At 49.1% G+C, this 26878-nt stretch overlaps 4 protein-coding genes across 4 annotated transcripts in view; 3 read left to right on the top strand and 1 right to left on the bottom strand.

Annotated features, from left to right (window-relative positions):
- On the top strand, nt 1-1173 carry LOC115599716 (acidic mammalian chitinase-like). Its single transcript, XM_030465539.1, has 3 exons — nt 1-40; nt 623-652; nt 763-1173. Exons 1-3 carry the CDS (start codon nt 16-18, stop codon nt 1095-1097), a joined length of 390 nt encoding a protein of 129 aa, XP_030321399.1. The 5' UTR covers nt 1-15; the 3' UTR covers nt 1098-1173.
- A 469-nt stretch (nt 1174-1642) lies between these two features.
- On the top strand, nt 1643-4097 carry PIFO (primary cilia formation). Its single transcript, XM_008499537.1, has 6 exons — nt 1643-1667; nt 2004-2146; nt 2453-2548; nt 3055-3188; nt 3443-3569; nt 4029-4097. Exons 1-6 carry the CDS (start codon nt 1643-1645, stop codon nt 4095-4097), a joined length of 594 nt encoding a protein of 197 aa, XP_008497759.1.
- Nucleotides 4098-6580: 2483 nt separating this feature from the next.
- Nucleotides 6581-13881, bottom strand: TAF8 (TATA-box binding protein associated factor 8). The gene is made up of 8 exons (XM_030465406.1): nt 13796-13881; nt 12674-12830; nt 10912-11010; nt 10552-10614; nt 10053-10177; nt 9616-9763; nt 8770-8912; nt 6581-8314 (listed from the first exon to the last, which is right to left on the bottom strand). The coding sequence occupies exons 1-8, from the start codon at nt 13826-13828 to the stop codon at nt 8171-8173; spliced, it is 912 nt and encodes a 303-aa protein (XP_030321266.1). The 5' UTR covers nt 13829-13881; the 3' UTR covers nt 6581-8170.
- Nucleotides 13882-13975: 94 nt separating this feature from the next.
- CCND3 (cyclin D3) overlaps nt 13976-26878 on the top strand; it is a 41853-nt gene continuing 28950 nt past the window's right edge. Inside the window, exon 1 of the mRNA XM_030465407.1 lies at nt 13976-14176. The gene's annotated coding sequence lies outside the window, so the exon portion shown is untranslated. The remainder of the gene's footprint in view (nt 14177-26878) is intronic.

Raw genomic sequence — 26878 nt, forward strand, 5'->3', positions numbered from 1 at the left:
TCTTCAAAAGCAAGGATGGCCAAGCTCATTCTGCTTACTGGTGAGTCTTGCTTCATAACTTCATCCTCTGCCTTTCTGATGAGTGGTTGGGGATGTTTGCTATCTTGGGTGGGTTGTTTTGGAGGTCAAGATGTTTCATTTCCTGTGAAAGGTAAAGACAGAATCACAGAATCGTGACAGACTCAAGATACAGCAATCACTCTCAGGGGACATAGTTACATTTTTCACTACTACTTGTGTGGATATTTTATGCCTTAAAAAGGAATAGAATTCATTGCTAATTGAAATGGAAAAATCCTTTTTGATGACCAAACCCACCACAAATCAAAATACTGCAATGTGAATTTATTTTCTGTTTCTACATGAAATCCTTCCACAGCTTGTATTTGCTATAGATGCAGTACTTGACAAACCCAGTTCTTGTGGGATTTCTTCAAGAAAATAAAGCAATCTCAAGCAAATTCAGATTAGGCTTCTGAAGAAACATGACTTCTTTGTCTCAGGCTCCACTTCCCTCAGAATGACAGCAACCTGGGGTACAGGTTACGAGTTCAGTCCAGTCATGCATGAAAGCTTTGCACTGCTCAGCTCAAAGATTAATCCCACTCTTCTTTCCTTATAGGTCTGGTCCTCCTGCTGAACACCCAGATAGGTATGTGCTTTCTACCCCTAAAACAATGCCAGCAAATCCTTCTCAGGGAGGGGAGGGAGGGCTGAGAGACACTCAGTGCAAATGTATGCCTCTTCCTGATTTTATTTCAGACTCTGTGCCTCTGAGAGAGCTTTTAGCTCAGATTCGTACTACGGACAGACCTACAACCACCACTACAACCACCACTACAACCACCACTACAGCCACCACTACAACCCCTTACAGCTCAACCATTATTATCTGTGACACACATGGACCTACAAGTCCAGGCACAGTGTTTGTGACTGATGGCAGTGACTTCTGTGCTGGCAAGGAAAATGGTGCCTATGCAGATCCAACCAACCAGAGAAACTTCTACATCTGCCATGCTGGTAAATCCCACCTGAACAGCTGCCAGGAGGGCCTTGTCTTTGACTCCAGCTGCTCCTGCTGCAAATCACCATGAAGATTCCAATGCTGTTCCTGAACACAGACCCCTCTGATCTAAATCAATAGCATAAAATGATTAAATAAATCTCCTGCAAAAGCATCAATCCTCACTGTTTCAGCTCATGTTGCTCGTAATATTTTGATGCTCCCTGATTCCCTCTTGATACTCACACTTGTGCTCAGGGAAGGGCCTGAATCCACAACCTGGATTTAATTCTGGTTTGCTATGTTCCAGGGGTGTTGTCATTTTATGTTTTACCTTGACAACCAAGCACAGGAAAAAAGAGAGAGGGCAGACACCAGGGCAGATCAGGCTGTGTCACAGGGGAGATCACAGAGGAGGGTGGAGACAGCACAACCTACAGAGAGTTTCCCCAGAGACCTCTCCCCCGCAACTGACTTGGAGTGTGGCAACAACAGCTCTTTTGAGTAGGAGCCAGCACATCCTATTCCACAGGGCCATTATTAATCCCTTTGTTTGTCCTCTACCCTTCTGGCACCGTTTGCTCTGTGCCCATAGCAACTGCAGTACACAGAGATCCTGAGGTCTGGCAGGGCAGCATGGCAGCAGAGCAGGAGCCAAGAGGTGAGGCACAGGAGGGTCCTAAACCCAAGGGGGGTCTGGGCACAAGGGTTTTCCTTCCTGCACAGCTCCGCAGAGGCATTGGGCTTCCCCAGCAACCTTCCCCACACTTGGCTGCCAGGCTACTATTTGTTCAGGCTAAGGAAAGGGGAGGCTTTGTGATAGGAGGGAAGAGGTATCCAACCCCTCACAAATATCCAAGATCAGGGGAATTTCCCATCTGGGAGATTATGGGATGGTTAGCCCTCAGGGAGAGGGCAGCAGATACTTAAGAAGCAGGTGGTCACCTCCAGCAAGGGTTTATCACATTGGTGGCATTTTCTTCTCCTGGTCTCACAGATATGAAGAAGGGGCTCTCATTTGGGTCATGTCAAGAGAGGAAAATGTTCCCTTCCCACCAAGCCCCAGACAGGCTGGGAATCCAGCTGGTGGCCATCAGGGGAAACCCTTTGCTTGGACCAGGCTGTTACCTGAGTGAAAAGGTAAGGTGTTCAGTTTTCATGCCCAGAGCTTTTCCTTCACAGAAGACACAGGAGCAAGAGGACCAAACCCAAAGCCCTCACACTTGTCCTGCAAACCCATTGTACAAGGTGTCCACATATACTTAGGATAAGAAATTCCCCTCTCCTTCCAAACATACCAATACTCAAAGCTCCAGCTGTCCCAGTGTTAGTAAGATTAGAGGAATGCATAGGAACAACATCTGCTGCTCATGTACTTCTGCCCTTCTGCTGATGCAAATGGTGCCTTAAAAATATCAGTAAGACACTTCTGCTTTTGAACCACAGATTAACTCCCTCAAATATTCTTTGGAAAACAAACCACTGAGCAAGAAAGGCTATGTTGTAGGAGCAAGAACAGCCCAGCGCTTCGTAGCACAGCAGGTAAGGAAAGCACACTGAAAGAATTTTGCAAGAATTTGTAGGCTGCTCCCAGCACAGACTATCCCTTTTGATAGTTTCCCAGTTTTGATCCCTTTTGCGGGGGCTGCCTCCAAGTTAACATACACAGGAGCTGCAGAACTCCTTCCACATGGAGCACTGGGAGGGGCTGAGCCTGGAGACTGATCATACAAGCTCTGGCAGCATCAGCATATCCTTTGGTATGTACACATGGATCACATCCACACACTTGGACACACTGAGGCAAAATCAGGGAGCTCAGCAATGCAACCTAAGCAGACACATTCTGTTTTCTAGTCCAGCTTCTCTAGAACAGTATTATCAGAAGAGACAACACAAGACACACTGGGCAAGGAGTGCATACCTGACTTGTTCTGATTTTAGCCACCCAAGTGGCCAAGGCATACACTGAACAGCGGGTCCATAATGCCCAACTGGCTGCTGATCAGAGCAGGTAGAAATTCCTACTGGAATCTTCTCTCTTGCAGACTGTGAGTCCTGGCCCAGCAACGTACCAGTCCTTCTGGATGAAAGAGAAAAAATGCCAGCCTGCTTATGCTCCATTTTCCAGGAAGGCACCACGATTTCCAGATAAGCCTTCAGATAGAGACTTTTTCCCTGGGTAATGCAACGTATTTTCTTACACTCTTAATAATAAACAGGAGTAGTAGCAGAGAGAAACACTAAGACACAAATGGGAAGCAGATGACCGAGTTCCCACTAATTTGTCTTCAAAAAGCTCCCATTTTAGTCTTTAACTGAGCATGGTGACTAGGGTGCCACAACACACATTTCTCCCACAGACGATAAATCCCAGCATTACAAATATCATGTACCAGCTTCAGAACTGAGGTGTTTTCTGTGTGTTTTCTTTAGACCTGGAACTTACCAACCACACAAGCCAGTACCCAAAAAAGTCACTTGGCCAATGAAATTTGGGTCTCCAGATTGGTCTTTGGTGCCATCACCAGTACAGAAGATGGCAAAAATGGAGGTGCAGAAGGTAAGGATAGGGATGAGGGGATGTTTTTCTTGGCTTTGTACTTCTGACAAAGGAAACTGGATGACTACTTCAATGCATTTGCATTGGGTTTTTGTGATCTCCTCACTGGCCTGCTGGCTCTGTGGCTGTGGAAGACAAAAAGAGCAATTATCTACCAGAAAATGCTGGTTTGTGAAAATCTTTACAGGCCTTCCAAAAAAACCCAAAAAACCCCCAAAAACCAACCAACCAAAATAACAACAGTTCTATTAAGAACTATTAAGAACAGTAAGTTCTATTAAGAAATTTGCTCTGGAAGTTTCACTCTATAAAGGGAGAGAACCAAACCCCAGACTTCCTCCTGCAGCTCTGCTTGCAAAGAGGTTTAAAACATGGAGTAAAGTCCCTGACACCCTCCCCATGCCATCTCCCACCACTTTCCTCAAGTTTGCTTCTGCCTTAACGGGTGTTTTCTTTCAGATGAGCATGGACAGAGACTTCAGGAAACACCGGGACCGAGTGGCTTACCTGAGTCTGTACCACAGCTGAGGAGCCTGGGGCTGCCTCACACCCCCAGCCCTCCCTTCCAACTCCTTGGCCTCGCTCCCGACATCTGTCTGCACAGCCTCCTCAAATTAAACCCTTTAAAAAAAGAAAAAAAAAAAAAGAAAATTAAAAAAATAATATCTCACTGCTAGCTGTGCTCACCTGGGCTCACCCCAGCTGCCTCAGTGGCTGTTTGGGTGCCACAGGGCGGCCATGTTGTGGGTGGCCATGGAAACCCCTCAGTGCCCTCCTCCTCCTGGTTTGGGCCAGGAAAAAGGTAATTTTCTGTCTTGTAATTTTGCTTTCAGCTCAGTGTCTCCTAAGTCACTTGTCTTGCTGAAATTAACAGCAAGTTTCTCAGCCAGTGTCTGCTTCTAGGGCTGGTAACCCTCGAGGTCTGGAGTTACTGCTGGAGAATGTTCTGCAGAACCAAGGCCACTGCTCAGTTCTGAGGAACATTTTGGGCTCCAGAAAAAGGAGTAAAGAGGTCACACCTGCAACCCTCCTTTAGGGAGGAGCAGACAAGATAAATGACCAAAACTGACCAAACAGAGTATTCCATCCCATACACCTCATATTCAGTACAAATTTGAGGGATCACGGCGGTCAAACCCTTTCCCATCCTCCTCTTCTTCACCTGTCCCTGTTTGATTCCATCCGTTTGTCTGTCTGTAATATAAATTTTCCTGTATATTTGTATATATTTAGTAATTTTTCCTTTTTATTATGACTATTTCATTAAAGTTGTGCATTTTAGTTTCAAAACTATAAGTCTCCCTTATTCTCCTTGCTTTATCAGGGAGGGGATGGTGATTAGTAGAGAGAATCTATTACTCGGTTTAATTGCCAGGCCAGAATTAAACCCTGATACCTCCCAGCATGGTTTCCCTCACCACAAGGGGCTTTCCCCCCAAAATCCACCAGAAAAGAACCAAATTAATATAACTAAGAGGGCAGCTCGGCTGCTGCCTCCTCTCCTCAGCCCTGGGAGCGGTTGCCACCATCTTCTCCTCAGCCTCCTCACCACCATCTCCTCAGCTCCAGGAGTTCACTGAGAACCAAAGGGTGCAGCTGCCCTCAGGTACATTCAGAGAACACAACAGCAGAACCAGAAATGATGTTAAAATAATAAATATTCTGGGGAAAGAGGCTGTGCTGGGCCAGGTCAGAGCAGGCGCTCTGCTGGCAGGAGGAAGGTGTTCTCTTGAGGAAGGAAAAAGCAACAAAAGCCTCGCCACAAAAATAGATTTAGTCTGAAACAGAAAGGTGTTGGTGTTCATACTGGGTTGTTTCTATATTGTGCAACTCAGAGCCCAAGGATTTAGGGATTTCACTGGTGACAGATGAGAGGAGAAGGGGAAATGGCTTCAAGTTGCATCAGGGAGATGTAGGTTTGGTACAAGGAGAAACTTCTTTACAGAAAGGGTGGTTAAGCACTGGAAAAGGCCCCCCAGGGAGGTGGTTGAGTCTCCATCCCTGAATGTGTTTAAAAATCATCTGGATGTGGTGCTTGGGGACATGGTTTAGAGGTGGGTCATCAAGAATAGCGTAATAGGGTTAGGATGAGGTTGGACTCCATGATCTTGAAGGTCTTCTCCACCCCAAGCAATTCTGATTTATGCAAATGGTTATAAACTTCACACACAGATCTAATCTGTCTGATCACAAGTTTGATTCAATTTCAGGGGAAAACTAAGAGCAGGCAAAATCCATTTTGGGTGTAATTACCAGTCACAGTGCAGGCTTTTTTGTTTTCTGGGACTGGTTAGTTATTTCTGTAGCCAATTTCACCCACAGTCCACTTTCAGCTCTAAAACCAAAATCCATTCTTCCAATTTCCCATTTTCAGTCTTCCAAGTGCTCTCACATCCACATGACAACAACATGCTCACAACCTGGCTTTTCTAGGCACCTTGGCTCCTTCCCTCTCAACCACAAGAGACTGCTTTGGGGCAGCTGTCAACAAGGGAAAAACTTGCTGATGAGTGGTTGCCCCTTTTGGTGCAATCTTTTGGAGGGGGGGTTCACTCAGTGGAAACCCTACTGTCCTGTGACCTGGGCTTTACAGCTGTTTAAAGCTTTATCTTTGTATTCATGGCTGAAACTGCATGCTTCACCTCCTGTTGCCTTGGTTTTCTGATCAGAAGAAAAAGGGATGTGTAAGAGAAGATGTAAAAGCAAGTAAGCAGTGCCTGGGGTCTGGAGGCTTCCACTTGGGATTGAAGAAATCTTCAACTAAAGCTTTTGCAAAACTGATGGTATTTCAAAAGGTATTTTGTCCTCACTGAACAGATTTTTAATGAACCAAAGTTTTGGTTGGAAAATTCCCAACCTTTTCAACTATCAAGTGGTGCTGCGGAGCAAGGAGGAGATAGAGGGAAGGACAAGACTTCCTGCTGCTTGTAGATGCCACTGAAAACACAGCCAGGCACTATTCAGGTGCTTTTCCACCCCTGAAACTATAAGGACTCAGAGTTTTGTTTGTAGGACATAGATTTTCTTTTATTATGAACATAAAAATTACTATTTTCATTCTACATTTTTCCCCTCCCCAGCGAGGGATTTTCTCATTACAAAAGATGCTTAATCCAAGTAAAAAACCATAAATTTTCATATATACATACATCCACAATGTCTCTGTACATCTGTTGATTTTGTACAACCAAGGCACCAGCAGAAGTGACAATGGCACATGCAGGACCTTTTCCCTAGAGATACCATTTCAAATTAGTTGGCAGGATTTCAAATTAGTTGGTTCTCAGAGAACCAATTTTACTGCTTTTTATCTTCCTCCCCCCTGGATGATGAGGAAAGAGGGAGGCCTGGGAGAGATTCCTTAACTGAACAGAGGTGAACATGTACACCCATAATTCTGATTTCTCAGTAACTGCAACAGACTTCTTGCACTCAACTACTGCTCTAGGAAACACAAGCTGCCTGGCAGTCTGTAGCCAGCAGTCTTTGCTGCCTCTCTCAGCCCATTTTCATCCAGATGAGATGCTTGTGATACCTGACCAAACTTGGGAAGTCTTTTGTCAAAGAAATTTAACCCATATTTTGCCCAAGTAAAGGCTGAACAAAAATGAAAGCAAAGCCCTTCCAGAACCTGCTAATAATTACAATATTCCCATTATCAGTTGTTTTAACTGCTGATATAAAGTCTGCTGCCCTGGGGAAATAAAGGAGGGAAAAAAAAGAGCAACTTCCAATCTTGTATTTGAGAAGGGACAAAACAAAAAAGTGCAATCAATAGCAGGGCCTTGCAGACTGTGATCAATACAGCTTTATTCCATATTCCAAGTTTTTCAGCACAGCATCTTTCAAAACAGCTGGTGAAGGTGTAAACTCTCAAAGGACCTGTGCTGTCTTGAAATGAACACCAGAACTGAAAAATTGCCTTAAGCAGCTGTTAAAGCTTGCTATTCATACTGCTAAAATCTAATCTCAGAACAGGGTAAACACCACACTCAGCACTTTCAAGTTACAAGTGCAGCTGCAGTCAGAAAAGTGAGAATAAAATGCCATCTTAGCTATGTATTTACACTTCACTCCCTTACCAACATATCAGATGCCTTTAGTTTATAAAAGAAAAGTCTGTTTGCTTTTACCTGCCAAGAATCCAGAGAAAGAAACCTGAGATTTTCCTGCCTCTGCTAACACATGCTCCTTAGGTTAGAAGGTTGATTGCAGGAGGTTTTTTCCTAGCCTGCCATACAGCCAGAAACAAATTATGCCTTTGTATTCTGCAGTCTGCTGGGAAGCACTGAGCAGCAAGAACCTTTGTGTCCCCTGTCACAAATCCTGCTGACAGTGAGGAGAACCCAAAGGAGACAATTCCCAGCTGTAACCCAGTGGCCTCCCACACTTTTAAGGCAACTGACCACTGACTGTTCTGAGTCTGCAGGAAAACAGAGGGAAAAGAGGGAGCACTGGAAACCAGGATGAGGGTGAAGGCAGAGTGAGATGACTCTTCTGCTTCCACTCCCCAGCTGGATTGCCTTTCCACACCTCTCACCCACAGCAGCAGAGTTGAACCCCTGGGGTTATTCTTCCTCCAAGCAGCCACTGCCTCCCCCTCACTTCTTTCTGCGGATCTTGGGCTTCTTCACAGGCCGGAGGTAAGGATTGTCTATCAGATTTTCCTCCCCATTTCGACTGCCTGACAGGGAGTTGTTCTGCTGTAACACTGAAGCATTTTCCTTTTCGGGTCCTGAGTCATCCTGCCAGATTTAAAAACCAAACCAAAAATATAAGCAACCAAAGTTAGGCTAAACAAGGCTTAGAAGTTCAAACCACAGAACCTACGGGCACAGCAGATAATCAACAACCAAGACAAACAACAGCACACAAGGAGCTGCATTAAAGGTGAAAGCTCCTAATTTTTTAACCTTAGATCCCTTTCAGGAACAGTGGGATTCTGGGACAATCCCCCCTCCCCAACCACTGAAATGAAGGTTGTACTGAAAGCTCACGATCCAGCCTCATTTTGCACTGCACCCTGCAGAAAGTTCAAGAACCATGACAAAGTTCAGTCACTTACACTTGGTAAAACACAACCTGCTCTGACATTATCCACCCACTCTGCCCAGCTGTAAGGAAGACAGGCAAAGAACCAGGTTTCAGATGTTTAAGAAAGTTGGGCCCAAGAGACCTTGAGCTCTCAGGCTGGGCATACCGTGCTCATGTGCAGGGGGAGGTTCTCAGTGTCTGTCTGGTCATCTTGCTCAGATGAATCTGTTTCTTCCATTTGCTGCATTTCCAGCTCAGAGGGAAGAAGAGCTGTCAGGTAGGGCACAGTGAAAGGCCTGGCAGCAATCACTGGGGTTAGGGAAAAGGACACAGTCAGCAAGCTGGAAGAAGGCTCTTCGAGTCTGAGATGATGCAGCATGAAGCCAACCAGTTACTCAAATACCACTGGTTCTGGTTTTAAGTACATCCACTCTTTCCCCATTGCTCCTAAGGATTAGGAATGAAATCCACTGTCCCTAAAAGATGGCAGTCTCTAGGTTCCCGTTTTCTGAGGCCCCTTTATGTTTCCAGCCAAGGACACAGCATCACACCAACACAAAAAACCTCTTCCTGGCCTCCATAAAAATTCAATTACCTCACTGAGTCCCCTTAACATAACACTGATACCTGCACTGTCAGTGAGCCCAGGGAGGGTGGGAATCCTCATCACTGCTTTGAAGACAGAAAAATGAGAAAAAACCTCACTGCCTACCACACAAATGTAAGAGAAGTCACAGGGTTGGAGAGAGGCTCTGAAGTCAGCACCTGTCAGCCAAGGCCTCCTCTACCCATAGAAGACAGTGAGCCTTTGCTAAGGGAGGAAGCCTACCATTTGGCTTCAAATCTATTTTTTATCTCCATTTGGAATAGAAACTTCCTCACTTCCCAACTTTCCTCAGTACCTCAGGAGGGCAAACACAACGTGATCATTCCGGGCTCACCTCCTGCAGCAGCAAAAACTACCCAGGGAGAAATCTGTGCTTTACAGCACAAAGTGGCCAAGGTAACTCACATGGGAATGTGCTCACATCATCCTTGAAGAGGCTCTGAGTTTCTCCTGTCTTGGCCATGAAACGTGTGAGAGCTCTCTCCACATCACGCCGCTGAGACGCTGCCTTTTCCCGCAGAACTTGGTAATCAGACACTGGCTCTCGGTACGTCTGGGGAGCAGAGATTAAAACAAGATTAAAAAAAGAACATTTGTCAGGCAGACAGATGAAGTTCAAAGCACTTCCAGGACACAGATGCAACAGGCAAGTGTTAGGAATAAAAATGCAGAGATTTTTCAGGGAGCTACAGGGGTCACTCAGCCAGAAATCTACAGCAGGGACAAACGAGCAAGATTTTAAGGCAAGAGAAACAATCTTTTGGATAAATATTTACACACCATTCCTGGTGTCACTGACTTCAGACAGAGCCCAAACGGCACAGAAGTCTTTTGTCACTCACTGGTGTCTTGATGTAAGTGTGAGGATCTGGAAACTCAGGGAAATGGCCAGGGATGTGGGATGGATGTGGCTTGTTCTGCCCAGCTGTCAGAGCTTTGGGAGTCACGGGCTGGTTTGTCACAGGAGCTACAGGGAAAAAAACAAATTCAAACACACAGATCAGCCAAGAATTAGCTTAATCTGAGCTAGGACCCGATCCCCAGAACCTTCAAAAGGGACAGAGCACATTCCATGAGCATCCCAGAAGGGGAACTGGGATTACTTCACCCCTCTCTCCCCCACAGAACAAACAAAACCATCCTGAGGCTTCTGATGTGCAAGGAGGATGGTGAAGGCACTTAATTGGGCACCTATCACACAGCCATTACAGGAATCCTCAACACAAACTGCATGTCCAGGAGCATCACCCATCAGAAAAACAGGAGCTCTGGATGCCAGCAGATGGGAATACCACATTATTTCTGATTTCCTGCATAAGAAGAGGAAGATTCCCCACTCACGGGCAGTGATCACCATCCTCTGGGAGCGCTTGGCATATGCAGGGAGTGTTTCAACATTGAAGCCTGAAATACAGAAGAGGAAAGTGAAATCACACCAAGAATTCACCCCATCAAAAATCCCTTCTCTTTGACTTCTCCAGAGTTTTGTCAAGGGCTCCAAATCACATGAGAAAGCAAAGCAGGCACTGGATATATTCATACTAGATCTGCAGTACCTGAGTGCCTGCCTGAAGTATCACACAAACTCCAGAAACATGGGGGGAACAGATTTTTCTAACACTGTAGCACATCCAAAGTGTCTGCAACAGGGGCAGCTGGGATTAGTGGGACCTATTAGTCCACTACTGGTCAACTACTCACCCATTTCCACAAGAGTAACCACTATGTCTGAGAGTGTAGGCTGTGTTCTGGCTGTATGCTCACAGTAGGACTTTGCACTCCTTCCAATTTCAGAAATATCTGGGGGGGGAAAAGAAAGAAAACCATCATCATGTATTCAATTCAGACAGAGAACGTGTGGATCAGCCCAACTCTGCCTTCAGAAAAGTGAATTTTTGGGAAATTAAGCAAGGAATGAGAAATAATTCACAGAACCCACTGTCTTACAGTGTGTATATTTAAAATTAAAGTAGGTGTAAAAAGACACCACAGATCAAAGAGACAGACATTTTACATGAATGTAAAAGGCAAATCTGCATCATGAGTGTGAAAAAATACAGAACCAAATCACCTCCTGATTTCAGAAAAATATGAAATGGGAGAAGAACGGGAATAGGAATGGAGCTGCTGGACACAGCCTGAACTCCCCAAATACCTGAAACTTCTTTATTTCTTGATTTATTCTGGCTACATCTCAGTATGTGGAGCTTAGTAGAGTACTTTATCATAGAATCATAGAATCATAGAATTGGCTGGGTTGGAAGGGACCTCAGAGCTCATCAAGTCCAACCCTTGATCCACTCCCCCCGTGGTTCCCAGCCCATGGCACTCAGTGCCACATCCAGGCTCTTTGGAAAGATCTCCAGACACGGAGAATCCACTACTTCCCTGGGCAGCCCATTCCAATGCCTGATCACCCTCTCCAGAAAGAAATTCTTTCTCATCTCCAACCTAAACCTCCCCTGGCACAACTTGAGACCCTGCCCTCTTGTCTTGCTGAGAGTTGCCTGGGAAAAGAGCCCAACCCCCCCTGGCTCCAGCCTCCTTTCAGGGAGTTGCAGAGAGTGATGAGGTCTCCCCTGAGCCTCCTCTTCTCCAGCCTCAACACCCCCAGCTCCCTCAGCCCTTCCTCACAGGAATTCTGCTGGATCCCTTCACAGCCTCCTTGCTCTTCTCTGGACCTGCTCCAGCACCTCAAGCTCCTTCCTGAGGGGCTGAGGGGCCCAGAACTGGACACAGGACTCAAGCTGTGGCCTCCCCAGGGCTGAGCACAGGGGCAGAATCCCTTCCCTGGACCTGCTGGCCACGCTGTTCCTGAGCCAGCCCAGGATGCCATTGGCCTTCTTGGCCACCTGGGCACACTGCTGGCTCCTCTTCAGCTTCCTGGCAATCCAGACTCCCAGCTCCCTTTCTGCCACTCTGTGCCCAGCCTGGAGCTCCCCATGGGGTTGTTGTGGCCAAAGTGCAGGACCCGGCACTTGGAATGTTGAACCTCATCCCCTTGGGATCATCCCAACTCTCCAGTCTGTCCAGGTCCCTCTGCAGAGCCCTCCTGCCTTCCAGCTGATCCACACTCCCCCCAGCTTGGTGTCATCTGCAATTTGCTGATGATGAACTCAATCCCCTCATCTAAATCCTCACTAAAGATATTGAACAGAACTGGGCCCAACACTGATCCCTGGGGGACACCACTAGTGACCGGCCACCAACTGGATCAGCCCCGTTCAGCACCACTCTGCGTGTATCTCTGAGTATCGAGTGAGCACCTAACGAATATCCAGTGAGTACTCACTGAGTACAAACAAGCACCTCTGAGCTCAGACAAACACCTCACATCTAGCCTTGACATCATTAACACAAGACGCTGAAAAACGGGAGAAAAACCAGCAAAACAATGAAAGAGAGGAGGCCGAGGTGACAAGAGAGAACTGCCCGGCGGTGGCTGTGTCCTGGGGACACTCACAGCTCTGCAGCATCTCCGTCAGCGTCTCCACCGCCGCCTTCTCGGCGCTCTCGAACCCGGCTTCAGTCAGCAGGGAGCTGACCACCACCTGCAGGGTTCTCCTCCGGGCCAGGTAATAGTTATCCGCGGGGGTGCTGGCGAGCTTGCTGCCCGAGCGCTGCGGACACGGAACCCCCCCAGCCCATGCCCGGAGCTCAGGGACACGGAACCCCCCCAGCCCATGCCCGGAGCTCAGGGACACGGAGCCACCCTCGTGTCACACACCTCCAGGTCACCACTGTCACCAAACAGAGCTCTGCTGGCACAGAGCAGGGATGGGACACGGTGATGGTGCTGAGCTATACATGTACACCTACACACACACACGTGCACACACACACACGTGCATAAATACATGTGCACACACACATACGTGCACACACATGTGCACACACACATGAGCACACACACGTGTATACACATACACATGTACACACAAACATACACATGTACACACAGGCACACATGTGCATCCACACACATGTACGCACATGTACACATGTGCACAAACACACATGTACGCACATGTACACATGTGCACAAACACACACACACGTGTGCGCACGGACGCACGTACGTACGGACGGACGTACACCCACACCCACACACACCCACACACCCACCCACCCCCACCCCCCCCCCCCCCCCCCCCCCCCCCCCCACACACACACACACACACACACACACACACACACACACACACACACACACACACACACACACACACACACACACACACACACACACACACACACACACACACACACACACACACACACACACACACACACACCCCCCTCCGGCCCCTTGGGACGCGGCCCCTTTAAAAAAACCGCCCCCCGCTCAGCCCCGCCCCCCCGCCAGCCAATCCCAGCGCCAGAACCTAGCCCCGCCTCCTTCCTCTCATACAGCCAATCAGCGCCCCCCTCGCCTCAGCCTCCGCCTTAAAGCCCCACGCGCAGGCCGCAGCCGCCTCAGCGCCTCGGAGGCAGCGACCGCAGCAGCTCCGCCCGCCTCTCCCTCCTTCCCCGCGCCACACGCCCTCCCCGGCGGCCTCGGCTCCCTCCGGGGCTCCGCCGTTACCGTGCCGGAGCTCCCGGACGCTGTGTCGGCCATCTTGGAGCCATGCGGTGCGACGCGCGTGCGTCAGGTGCGGCGGGTGCGCGGTGCGAGGCGCGCGGGGCATTGTGGGAGTTGTAGTCCGGGAGGCCGCGGGGCTGCGGGACCTCCCCGCCCGTTCTCGCACCGCTCCTCGCTGCCTCCCACCCTTCAGCGCTGAGCCCAAGGCAGCCTGAGGGCCTCTGGGCGCTGCCCGCACCCCCGTGGGTCCCGGGATGGTCTTAGGGGTGGTTCCGAGCGGCGGCTGCAGCCCGGCGGTGTCTGAGCCCGAGGGGTGAGGTTGTGAAGTTGAGGTCTCTGCGTTCCGAGCTCCGGCCCAAGCCCCTTCCACCCCCTCCGGGAAAGGTTGTGATTTTCTATTTCTGTTTTTTATCTGAGCCCTTAAGGGGCAGAGCTCCCACCCTGCAAAACCTCTTGGCGTGGCATTAGAGTAACTCCCGTGGGGAAAGGATTTTCTGAAGAAGTTTGAGAAGCCCCCGGAGCCTGTAACCATGGGAGTGCTTCAGGTTTTCCTGGTGTAAGCAAGGTGTATTCTGAGCTGAGACTCGGGGTAGCAGCCCAAGTGCTTTTAGATCTTTAGATCAAAGCTTTGGGGTCAGCTCAGCCTTGCAGAAAGAACAGGAAATCCCCAGACTACAACTCCCCCCACCCCCTCGCTTCCTGTGTCAGTACATGTGTGGGAGAGCAAGAACATTGTAAGAACCAATTACTGCCTGGGAGAGAGGGGAAAAAAAATGATGTAAACACCAGCTGCCTTGCTGGAAGTTAAAGGTCTTGATCTCACTTGTTGTGGATGGCAGCCCAGCTTCCACATCCTGCTGGCTTTTCAGCAGGAATAGCAGGAAAAAGCCTCGAGCAGGTAGGGCAGAGGAAGGTGGAGGCTGAATTGTTAAAGCAAATGTGCCCGGAGGAGCAAAATTCTTGATCATCAAAGGTAGGAGGCAACAGCGTTTCAGAGACTGGAAAAAAAAGGCAATTTAATGCTTTATGTGCTCAGGGACAGGGCAGACAGGGGGCAGGGGGCTGGTGAGGTGTCATGGTGCTAAAATATGGGAAGTACCTTGAAATGGGTGTGTGGGAAGGGGCTGGTGCTGCCTGGGGATCTTGCTGCAGTTTCTTGATGTGAATTCCAATGGGTGTCAAGTGTTCTGCCAAGCCATGAGACAGCCACCTTGTCATCCCTTGGCAGGGACATCTGTCTCTGCCAGGGCTTTTTAGGGGAGGTGGGGCCGAGTTCTCAGCCCCTGAACATCTTGGGGAAAAAAGAGAGAGAGAGAGAGATGCTGAGCCCTTGTGGCTTCCAGCCAAGGAATTTCTGGAGGTCTTGCATACCAGTGAGGAAGCTGACACTGTAGTGAAGCTAAAAGAGGGGAAATGTGAGCACTTGATGTTGGTAGGCTGGAATTTGCTGTGCAACCCTAAAATTTGTCTGACCTCACTGGTTTGGCTGGGAAAGGTGAATCACAGAATCATAGAACTGGCTGGGTTGGAAGGGACCTCAGAGATCATCAAGTCCAACCCTTGATCCACTCCCCCCGTGGTTCCCAGCCCATGGCACTCAGTGCCACATCCAGGCTCTTTTGAAGTATCTCCAGACATGGAATCATAGAATTCTGGCAGGTCTGGACTGAACACATCAGTGCTGTGCTTCTGCTGCAGAGGCAGGCTGGAGGTGAGCCAGAAATGGGTGCAGGAGCCCTGGGAGGGGCTGTCAGGTTGGTGGGTACTGTATCTGGTACCATGGGAAGTGTTGTGACCCTTGGTGTCATCTTGCCACCATGTTAATTCCACCAATTCCCAAGGAAATCCAGGGGATGAGAACATGGAAAGCACGTGTGGGCAGAGAGGTTGTGTGCATCAGGGCACTGAGCAAGGCTTTCTCAGAATGTGCCACCCATCACATCCATGTGGAGAAAAAAAAGGAAAAGGAATCCTGATGAGGGGTGTGGAGCTGGATCCTGAAACATCTCAAGCTGAAGGGATCATGGTTGGGAGCCTGTCAGGAGTGAGGGAGAAGCATGCAGGTGTTTGAGATATCTGCAGGTCAGGACCTGACTCTGCTCTTAACTCCTTCACTCCCTCACCACACGGGGAGGAGGATGAGGGTGTTATTCACCTCATCGTGGTGAGATTGTGAAGTCTGCAATAGAAATACAGCACAGATCTCTATCTCCTACTTGGTTATTGACAGTCTCTCCTTGAGCTTTTGTCCCCAGCACTTTCTCAAATCCCTTTCCAGCCTGGTATTTGCAGCCCTTGCCTGGAATGGAAGGACCTGACTTCCAGGCCCTGCCTTCAGGAGTCTTTAGGCATTGAATGTTGTCATGTGAAGCAGACACAACCCTGAAAAACACTGCCTGAGACCCAACCCCCTTCTCCTGCTCTGGGAAATCAGCTGCTGCTCTGGAGAGCTGCTCAGCTTCTCTCTGCCCTGGTTGAAACTTTGTTTTTGTTTGTTTTGGTTTTTTCCTATGCAATCCTTGTCTCTGTCAGTAGGGATGGAAGGTGCTGAGCGCTCCTGGGGCACCTTTCTAGGAGCTGGAAACTGAAGCCTGGGCAGTTAATGAGAATGTAGCACTGTCTTTTTTTTCTTCAGCTTTTGTAGGAAAGAAAGAGCCCTGCCCGAGGCAAGATTTCCCTCTCCCATGTGTCAGCAATTCCCAGGTAGTTATTTCAAGCCCTGGCTCTGCAGCCAGCCTGCTGAGTAACCACAGGCAAACCTCTGGTTTTCATGTTCCCATCTGTAAGTACTGCCATCCCTTGGGAGCTGCTTCCAGAGCTGACAAAAAGCAGCTTCTGCCATGAAAATCCTCTTTTTTTGAAGACTCAGTACTCTTGGAAATCTCCAGAGCAGTGCAGTCCATCACAAGCAGAGTTTCCAGAGCCTGACAGAAATCCACTAATCCATAGATTTATAGATAGCCCTAAAATTGTGGGTACAAGGCCCCTCCTCATGGTGTGGGGGCATCATTCATCCCTTACACTTTGCTCCCCTTTGACTGGTGGGGTGGGAACAGAAAACTTGCAAAAAGCCCCAATGACTCAGGGTTTGAAGAGTTCCTCACAGGTCCCTGAAGTAGCTGGTAGCAGCCACTAGAGGAGATCAGTCAGCCAGGACAGGAGGGGACTGGAAAAAAGGAACCCTGCTAAAAGATGTTGCCAGGGCTCCAAGTTGAAAGGGACAGAATTTGGAAGGGAACCCTGCTGGCAGTTTGTGTCCAGAGGTGGAGGGTGGCATCTTTCTTTCAGAGCTGCTGTGCAGTGGGAAATGCCACTGGAAGGCTTTGCCAATCCCATGTCCCAGTTTCCTCTGGAGTGCTGTGAAATTGCTCATCTGGCAGCAAAATGAGAAAATGGTCTGGGTGCCTTCCTGGGCATGTTGTGTTTTCCCCAAGATTGGAACTTGCCTCTTGTTTCCCATTCTTAGCAGAAAAAAAAAACCTAAAACCCAAAACACCACCACCAAAAAAACAAAAACCCAAACCCTACTTTCACAGTGGGGTCAACCTGAGAAAGGGAAAAAAAGTTCACGTGCTTTTCCTCTGGATGGTGTGGAGATGCTTTAAAAGAAGAAGTAAGAGTTAGGATTCCCTGGTGGGTTGACACTAAAGAGTTGTGTGACCCCAGACGAGACCTTGTTGAGGTCCAGCTGCCTGGTTACTGTGTGTACAGTATCAGAGGAAACTAAAATATGAGATCTCTTCTGATATGTACAGTATCAGGGGAAGCTCTAAATATTATATCTACTCTATTATATCTACTCTGATATGTACAGTTTCAGAGGAAGCCCTAAAATATTATATCTACTCTGATATGTATGCCCTAAATATCTATCTACTCTATGTACAGTATCAGGGGAAGCTGTAAAACTTGTTGAAATTCAGGTTTGAAAAGAAAAATGGGAACTGATGCCTCTGGACTCTCTCCCTGGGTTGGGAAAGCCCAAGGCTTTGCAGGTTTTTGAGCCTGGGAGGTGCAGAAGAGCCTGCAGAGAGCTGCCTGTGTGACCTTGGTGTTTTCAAACCACAGCTGTGAAGAGAGGTGGTTAATCTGCTGGAAATTAGAGCTCAGCTTTGGGGTCAAATGGTGCAATGTGTGAGGAAGTGTCAGGGCAAGTGACCTCATGTCCCTTTGTGCTCAGAAATTTCCTTCTGCCTCTGCCTTGCCCCTGAGATGTGCCCTGGACATGCCCAGAGCAGAGGATGGAGCTGCTGCAGGTTGGTTCCAACCCTCAAAGGAGGAGGCAGCTCCAGGTCTGCCCCCAGCCACCAGAGGGCACCTTGGGACCAAAATCTTCTTATTTTTGAGCCACTTAATTCAGAAAACAAAATAACTGACAGTGCATACATTGAGCTGCTTGCACCCCCCAGCTGTAGGATGCCACCAAAATCCTCCCTGCACCCACTGGGTGCTGCAAAGCACCTGTGAGCCCCCAAATGCTTTGACTGAGGGATTTGAGAGCTTTTGTGATGCAAGTGATGAGCATGTGCTGTGCAGATGAAGCCACTTTTAGGCAAGGAGGGACTGAAGTGCACATCAAATGAATGTTCTGGGTGCTTTTTTCCTCTAATGACATGGACATTTGCCCTGCAGAAAAAACCTCACATGCAGAGAGCTTATAAGCATGTTGCCTCTATTTTCTTATTGATTTATTTGCTATTTTGAGAAATATTGTTTGTTGGTGTTAAATAACCTCCTCTGGAAAGCAGTGGTGGTGTTGGCAATAGATGTGCCTCAATTAAAGCCTCTAAGAAGTAAAATCCTTGCAGATTTCTTGCTGCTTTTATTTATTTTCTTATTTGGTAGAAAGAACTGCCCTGGCTGGTGGTCAGATGTGGGGCTGGAGGGGAACTCTCTGGAATTGACATTCCCTTTTCAAACAGCTGTAACATGCACAGGGGGTGGGGAAGAGTTTCCAGAATGCAAAATGCATCTCAGTGAGCAAGTTGGGCATTCCATGGGGCTTCTCAGAATAAAGCTTGAAGCTGTTTAATCAAACCTATAAATAACCATGAGGGGAGAAGATGTTTGGTGGTCCAGGGCTTTTTTGACCTCACAGAGCCATAACAAGATCCAGGTGCTGGGACTGCAGGGCTGGGCAGTTCAAAATGGGAAATCTGCTGCATCTCTTCCTAGGGGAAGGCAATTGGGCTCCTCCAGGGTGCAGAACACTCCTAAACATGTCAGGGCTCCAAGTCAAGGCTGAAGATAGAGCTATGGTTCAGCTGAGTGCAGCAGGGAGGTGTCTGGAGCCAGCTCCTCAGCAGGCAGAGCTGGGTGCTGGTGTTCTGCTGAGGGGATGCTACAAGGCAGTGTCCCTGCCTCCCCTTCCCTGCCTCCCCTTCCCTGCCTCCCCTTCCCTGCCTCCCCTTCCCTGCCTCCCCTTCCCTGCCTCCCCTTCCCTGCCTCCCCTTCCCTGCCTCCCCTTCCCTGCCTCCCCTTCCCTGCCTCCCCTTCCCTGCCTCCCCTTCCCTGCCTCCCCTTCCCTGCCTCCCCTTCCCTGCCTCCCCTTCCCTGCCACTTGTGCAGGCTCCTCTCACCCAGTGTCTTCTTTTTCAAGTTGTGCTCTGTAAGGATGAGCCTAGATCAAGGAGGATCCCAGGAGCTCTGCCTGGAGCTGGAATGTCAGAGCATCTTTCCTGCTGAAAGCAGGGCTGGGCTGATGGGTATTTGCTGAGCTTTTTGTTCCAGCACTACTTGGCTGATGTAAAAGCTGTTCCTTCCCATTCTGCCAGCCCCCAGCTCTGGTTCTGAGTCAGTGCCATGTCTAATCCAAGCATGGAAACCCAAACCTCCAGGCTGGCCAGAACCTCTGCTGCCAAGAACTATTGCAGATCTCTGGTCAGCTCATCCTGGCTCATCAGTGACTCAGTGAATGTTCTCCCCTGTTCTGTCCCTGTTTGCCTGAAGCTTGCAGGATTCAAGGGTGATGAGGAGCTGGGTTAAATCTGCTTTTGTGCAGCTAGTTAGATGTGAATTTTTTTTTTTTCTTCTTAGATGTTGGGGTTTGCTGAGAACAGGCAGAAGAACACTGCCAGGTTTAGGGGATGCTCTGTGGTGCAGATTCTTGCAGACAAATGGTCCTCACCTTCCCTCCTGCACTGGAGAGGACTGGAAGTTCTCTGCCCAATCTTATCTGCAAGCTGTCAACCTGACATCCAGTCCTTGCTCTGGGCAAGCTGTGTGCAGCTGCTTTGGACATGCCAAATGCTGGATGGAGCAGTCACTGCTGCAGTTCCTTGGTGCTGGGATGCTGTAAATCAAAATATCCCCAAGGGTGTTGGGGAGAGCCAAAGCATGTTCAGCAGAGAGCCAGTACTTGTCTGCCCAGCCTCTCTTGTGCCATCAAAAGATGATGATCAGGCTGCTGGGGACCCTTAAAACCAGTTAGAAGGACTCTGGGAGAAGACCCATTGCCTTTTCCTTGTCCCTACCATGGATTGGTCACAGTTGAAGCCATATTTCTGACCCTAAACTTTTTCAAATCATGAATCCTCCTCTCTCATCCTTGCTCAAGAAGTGGCAAATGCAAGGGGTAATTGCAGCAGAAGCAGAATCAGCCGTGGTTGCCTCCCCCTGTAGAAATAAACACTTGGTGTGTTTTATCTTGGTCTGTAAGTGTCTGCCTGGTGTTTAAATGTCATCCCCAGATGTCAGAGGGAGCACAGCACAGCACGGTGGGCACTGCTGCTTTTGTCAAGCAGATGTCAGCATGAAAACTAAGCCAGGACAATGCCTCCTGTGTGGTTTTGGGTTTTTTTCCTCCTCCCTCTGTGGCTAACAACTTGCCAGCTGAAGCCACCCCTGCACTGAGCCTTTGATATTTTGCAGAGTTGGGTGCTGGTGCTGGGCCCAGAGGGTGACAGCCTCACCCTGGAGCAGCACCAGCAGCTCTCCACTCAGCACAGCTGGGTTTCTTCCTCCTGTCTCTGACAAAAAGTTGCTGTCATTTCAGGAAACCACATGGTGGGTGTTCTCTTTTTCAGAGCAGGGCTGGGGGGAAGGAATCCTGCCAGTCCAGGGATGGGGTGGTAGGATGCTGCTTTTCTGCAGGACAGGCTGAGGGCAACTCCTGGCAGATGATTTCCTTGGAAGGAATCTCCTTTTCTGAGCTCTTCCAATTTCCAAAGGGCATAGAAGGTGTTGGGATGGACTCTGAAGAGCCCATGTGCCTCAGCTGGCTCTTACACATGGACATGGTTTGTTAAAGTTCTCCAAGGTTGGACTGAGGGGTTTTTCCTCCCTTTTGGAGATGCTTCCCACCATGATGAGTGATGTGGTGCAGACTTTTTGTCTGCTGCTGAGGAGCAATGACTGAAACCCCAGGACAGGAGGGTCTGGTTCTACCTTTGGTCTCTGTAGATAGCAAGATGCTTCACTTTCTGTATGGTTTTTCCCCATCTTTAAAATGGAAGAGAAATAGCTTATCCATCAGTGATGTGTCTGGAAGGGATGCCAAGTGAGGCAGGTGCTTCGTGTCACCAGAGTGGGTGACAAGAGAGGGGTTATGGCAGCTGCCACCTTTATTTGCCCATTAAATGTGTCATTTTAAGAATACTGGTGTGGTGTTTCTTAGCCAAGTACTTTGAGGAGATGCCTGTGTCTGGAAATCTAAAGTCAAGAGGCTGAAAGTCACTTTTTTTTCTTCCCAGTGGAAATACAGAAACAATGGATGAAATGTAGGAATTTCTATGAACTTATTGGACCTTCTCAAAACCTTCAAGCTGAGTTTAGAGTTTGGGTTTGGATTGAATCTTGTTTGATTGGATCTAGCTCCCCATCCCCATTTTCAGATGAAATGAAAATTGTCACTGTCAGGGCAAGAAGCTGATAAAAGATTCTTCCTAAGAACAAAGCCTTAAGTTTATTCATCTGAGCTTGAAAAAAAGGATCTTAAGGGTAAAAGAAGGGATCTTGGGAAGAAATCCTGAAGTAGGCAGTGGGGAGAGCAAGAAGAAGGAGGTTTATTAAATCACTTTAATATCATTGAAAGAAAATTAATGCTTTTTTTCCCCTTCCCCTCAAAGCAGGTGTTTATTTTTACAGCCTTTCTTGATTTTTAAAATGATTTGCATTTCATAGTGACTCTCAAAATCAAACACCCTTCAGAAAGTGCTTCCTTTGCCAGCACAGAGGCATTTTCAGATGTGAATTGGATGCTTAAGGATCATTGTTTAAATGGGTGGAAAGTCCCAGCCAGCCATGGCTGTGCCTGCATCTCCTGCCTGTGCCTATGGGAGAATCCCACTCTCCAGGTGAGAGGGATGGTCAGGGCATCTTCACACTCCATGGAAAGCCTTGAGTGTTAAAAAAAAAACCTCTTAGCCCTCTCCTGCCTGTTCTTACCTCCTTGGCAGGCAAGAAAGGCTCCAGATCACGTCATGGAATAAGCCTGAGCTGGGAAATTTTTTTTTTTTTTTTTTTTCCCCCCCCAGATTGCTCTTTCCACAGGAACCTGATCCAAAGTCCATTGATCTGTGGAAGTCTTGGATCAGTCAGACCAAGTGTGACCTCAGAACTGAACCCCCCCCAGACCTCTGCAGCCCTCCAGACTCTGGGGTCATGTCCCTCCTCCCACTTTGGGGGTTCAGAAGCAGCAGTGAGAGACACAAGGGGTGAGGCAGAGATAGAGGGTGGCAGCAGCTGTTCAGGATGTGTTGCTGATTCTGTGACACCTCCCACCCTTTTTGGAAATCAAGAGTTTGGAGAAAGACAGAAAGAAGAAAGAGTGGCTGATAAAGCTTCCTGTAGATGCCAGCCCTGTCCCCAGGGGGCTGTGACCCACTGCCTGGCTCTGGGGAGCCATAGCAGCTGGGAGGCAGTGATAGGCTTGGCTGCTTATTCTGCCTCTTCACCTCCCTGCTCTGGCCATGAGGATGGATATCATCCCCCTTCCTTCCTCCTGCATGTCTCTGTCTCTTCCTCTCTAAGTCTGAAGCTCTCTCCATAACCCCAGTTCAACTTCCTCTGTAGGGCTTGGCTGTGCTCCCTGACCTTCTGTTGAGCAGCTCCCTGCTCTTGATGTCCTGAGTCCCACCTGTGGATGGTGTGCTGGGAAATCCCAGAGTATTCTCTGTCCTAGGAAGGGCAATTTTGAAGAGGAAAAAAAAAATTGTTTGTGGCTAGAAACTGTTGACCCTGGACCATCTTCTCAGGACAGAGCATGACTTATGTCACCCCATCAAGCCAAGAAGCTGCTAGTGTCCCCAAAGTGTAACGCAGAGGGTATTCCCTGGAGCTCAGGGTCACACATTTCTGCAGCAGAGAATTAAATTTCTGTACAATTACATTTCTGTAAATGTAATTACATTACATTTCTGGGGAGAGAGTGGCTGAGAGCAGCCAGGCAGAAAGGGACCTGGGAGTCTGGATTGCCAGGAGGCTGAAGAGGAGCCAGCAGTGTGCCCAGGTGGCCAAGAAAGCCAATGGCATCCTGGGCTGGCTCAGGAACAGCGTGGCCAGCAGGTCATGGGAAGGGATTCTGCCCCTGTGCTCAGCTCTGGGGAGGCCACAGCTTGAGTCCTGTGTCCAGTTCTGGGCCCCTCAGCCCCTCAGGAAGGAGATTGAGGTGCTGGAGCAGGTCCAGAGAAGAGCAAGGAGGCTGTGAAGGGATCCAGCAGAATTCCTGTGAGGAAGGGCTGAGGGAGCTGGGGGTGTTGAGGCTGGAGAAGAGGAGGCTCAGGGGGAGACCTCATCACTCTCTGCAACTCCCTGAAAGGAGGTTGGAGCCAGGGGGGGTTGGGCTCTTTTCCCAGGCAACTCTCAGCAAGACAAGAGGGCAGGGTCTCAAGTTGTGCCAGGGGAGGTTTAGGTTGGAGATGAGAAAGAATTTCTTTCTGGAGAGGGTGATCAGGCATTGGAATGGGCTGCCCAGGGAAGTAGTGGATTTCTCCGTGTCTGGAGATCTTTCCAAAGAGCCTGGATGTGGCACTGAGTGCCATGGGCTGGGAACCACGGGGGGAGTGGATCAAGGGTTGGACTTGGTGATCTCTGAGGTCCCTTCCAACCCAGCCAATTCTATGATTCTATGATAAGTTGCTTGGGCTTGGAAGAAGCAAAACTGCTCCAGGGCTTGATGTGGGAAGACTTTTCTGTGGCTCCAGTTTGGCTGGAGGAAAGGGGATCTCCAGGACTGAGGGCAGCAAGGAGTCCATGAGGGTAGCACAGGGCTGTGCCGGGGAGAGAAGGCTCCTGGGGCAGGGAGGACTGAGACCTCCCCTGGTTTTAGGAGGGTTGGATTGGGAAGGCATTTGCAGTCTGGTAGAGGCTGCATCTCCTCAACCTCCCCGACATCAGGGTCTATTTTGGGGTAAATATTTAAGACTGGGTCTCTGATGTTCTGATGCACTGAGTTCCCACAGCCCAAAGAAAGGTTCTGTGGGTTCAGGGTACACTCTGGGCTGTGTTACACATGCAGACAAGAGTCACCATGTCTTGTTTTGTTTCTTTTTTCTTCTTTAAGAACTGAAAGGGCTGCCCACATCTGGCTGTGGCAGTTAAACAGGCAGGATGTAATCACAGACTGAGAGAGGAGGCAGAGAGAAAGGAGAGGAAAAGGGGGAGAAACCCCCAAGCACCTGCTTACCCCAGCCAGGGTGCCCCATCCTGGGCCAGGACCAAGAAATCCCCAGCTGGCAGAGAGGTCACGGGGGGAAGTGAGCTGCCCAGATCCTGCCTGGGTGGACAGTCAGGTGCTTGGGAGCTTTTTTTTCTTTTCTTTGCAAAGGTTTTCTGACATCTACAGCTGGGGTGGAATGGAAGCATGAGAGGAGCAATCAAAGGGCCCAGGGCTGGCAGAGAGGTTGCTGCATGGCAAGAGGTTTCCAAAAGGGCATTTGCAAGAATGTGATGGGGATGTGTTGGGAGCTGAGGCCAAGCTGATGCCTCAGCTGCCTCTTAGAAACCAGGCAATCTCTTAGAATCATCACAGAATTGTCAGGGTTGGAAGGAACCTTCAAGCTCCCCCAGTGCCATGGGCAGGGACACCTCCAACCTGATCAGGTTGCTCAGAGCCCTCTCCAGCCTGGCCTTAAAAACTCCCAGGGATGGGGGGAGCAGATTGTTCCTTAACTGTGTGTGTTACAGGGGTTTGAGCAGCTCCTGTGGAGAAAGCTGGCTGGGCTGGTGGTCCTTGGGTCCTGCCTGCTGCAGTTCCCTTTGCTCTTCCCCACAGGGTCAGGGTAAGCATCACCTTCCTAAGTCAGGGCAGCAAAAGAGATTTGGGGAAAAAAACCCCAAACAATACACAAGGTCCAAAAGAGAGGTGAAACTTGGTTCTTCTGAGGAATCCCTTGGAATCAGGTTCTGAGGCTGGAACTCAGAATTAGGGAACCCCACAGAATCCCTGAGGAGCTGGGTCTTCCCAGCAGGAGCTGTTTTGTTGAGTGGATGATGGGTTTTGTTTCCCCCCTCTGCTCATCTTTTGCAGTGGATGAGAAACTTAGGGACAGCAGTTTTCCCCCTAACCTCCCTCTCCCTTCCCTCCCTCCCCTCCTCTCTCCAACCTGGTTATCAGTGAAAGCAGAATTGACATGTGATAGGTCCCAAGATAACTGCAGCATTACAAAGAATGTAAGGAACAGCTTGGGGGGGTGGGGAGAAAGCCCCCAAAGAGCTGAGCAGGGTATCTGGTGTCCCCAGGTGCAGACCTGCCTTCTGCAAAGGGTTAATGGTGCTGCCAGACTATGGAGCCCTTTTTGAGCAGTTTGGAAATCTGATTGTCTTTTTTGCAACCAGGGGTGGTTTTTATCAACTTCCTCTGTGAGAGCAGAAGTCAGAGCCAGCACCAGGGCAGGAGTGCTGCTCTCTATCCTTCTGCCCTGTGCCCTTGGGCAAATGGGAAATTAGGGGTGTAGGGACCAGCCTCAGGGTTTCAGAAGTTAGAATCCCATTTTATTCTTTGCAATAGGGTTTCAGGAGATAAATCCCATTTTATTCTTTGCACCAGACTCCAGGCCATCCTGGTTGCAGGTCTTGTCCATGAGGAGGGTTCTTGGCTGGTGCTCTGTCTCAAACTCCTGCAAAGCAGCAAAATACCAGTTTTGGTGCCTCTGTATTGCCCTGGTGCTGAGTCCTGCACTGCTGCTTCATCTCCCAAATCAGCCAAAGCCCAGATCAGCTCAGGTGTGGTGCTTGTGGTGCCATCGTGAGAAGTGAGGAGCAGCAAATCCCTGGGCAGGTGGCTCCATCCTGCACTCCTGCTTCCAGAGTTGTCCCCAGGAGGCTTTTGGTGGCCCAAGACAGGCAGAATGGAGCAGGGTCCCCTGCTCCATGCAGATGGATGTGGATCTGCTGGTTCTAACCCAGGAACTGCCTGCACAATTGGTTTTATTCCTTTCTGGATGTGTCTGGGGGTTTCTCTTGCCAGGGCCTTTCACCTGAAAGCAGCTGCCCCAAACTCAGAGGTTTGCACCCTCCAGGACAGCTCAGGTTTCTGTATTCACATGTGTTAGGGGGAAGCACAGATGGACTCCAGGCTCATGGAAAGTACCTTTCAAACCAGCCCTCTTTAGATTCCTACCCTGAGCCAGAAGATAAATACATAAAGATGGGAGGTCTGCCCTTTTTGTGTGTCTGTGTCTGATGCATTTAGTTGCATTGACAATTAGAGCCCAGCTCAGCATCTCCACTGGAAATACCCCAGAAAGTCTCAGATTCTTCAGAGAATTTCCCCAAATTCTTCATCTGGGGAGATGATACTTCTCATCTTTACCCAGAAGCTGTCTCAGCATTTTTTCCTGTGAGGACAGAGCCCACTGTGTAGCCCTGGAGTGGTGGCTCTGGGTCTGTAGGTCCCTTGTCCTATCTCATGGTGAGTGCAGGAATGATGCAATCCTGATATCCCTGCCTGGGGTCCCTGGGCCAACACACCAAGAGCTCAATGGAGGATGAGAGAGGTGGTGACAGCCCCAGAACTGGAAAAATTTTGTCCTCACAGCTGTGACAGTGTGTGCAGGGGAACTCCTGCTGAGACTCAAAGTCTCTTCAAAGCTCTGGTGCCCCATTTTTCTGCCTCATTTGCAGTTGGGTTTTTCAAACCTGATGGAA

The sequence above is a fragment of the Calypte anna genome, chromosome 26 (genome assembly GCF_003957555.1).
Source record: "Calypte anna isolate BGI_N300 chromosome 26, bCalAnn1_v1.p, whole genome shotgun sequence".
In the NCBI taxonomy this organism is placed as follows: domain Eukaryota; kingdom Metazoa; phylum Chordata; class Aves; order Apodiformes; family Trochilidae; genus Calypte; species Calypte anna.

Excerpts from the sequence above, each read along its gene's own strand:
- PIFO (XM_008499537.1), top strand. The coding sequence starts at position 1,643 with ATGGCAGCAGAGCAGGAGCCAAGAG. Across the intron at positions 1,668-2,003 it reads AGCAGAGCAGGAGCCAAGAG|ATATGAAGAAGGGGCTCTCA; the intron begins GTGAGGCACAGG and ends CTGGTCTCACAG. Across the intron at positions 2,147-2,452 it reads GCTGTTACCTGAGTGAAAAG|ATTAACTCCCTCAAATATTC; the intron begins GTAAGGTGTTCA and ends TTTGAACCACAG.
- TAF8 (XM_030465406.1), bottom strand. The coding sequence starts at position 13,828 with ATGGCCGACACAGCGTCCGGGAGCTCCGGCACG. Across the intron at positions 11,011-12,673 it reads GACGGAGATGCTGCAGAGCT|ATATTTCTGAAATTGGAAGG; the intron begins GTGAGTGTCCCC and ends TTCCCCCCCCAG. Across the intron at positions 8,315-8,769 it reads TCCCCCTGCACATGAGCACG|GATGACTCAGGACCCGAAAA; the intron begins GTATGCCCAGCC and ends TAAATCTGGCAG.
- LOC115599716 (XM_030465539.1), top strand. The coding sequence starts at position 16 with ATGGCCAAGCTCATTCTGCTTACTG. Across the intron at positions 41-622 it reads CAAGCTCATTCTGCTTACTG|GTCTGGTCCTCCTGCTGAAC; the intron begins GTGAGTCTTGCT and ends CTTTCCTTATAG. Across the intron at positions 653-762 it reads CCTGCTGAACACCCAGATAG|ACTCTGTGCCTCTGAGAGAG; the intron begins GTATGTGCTTTC and ends ATTTTATTTCAG.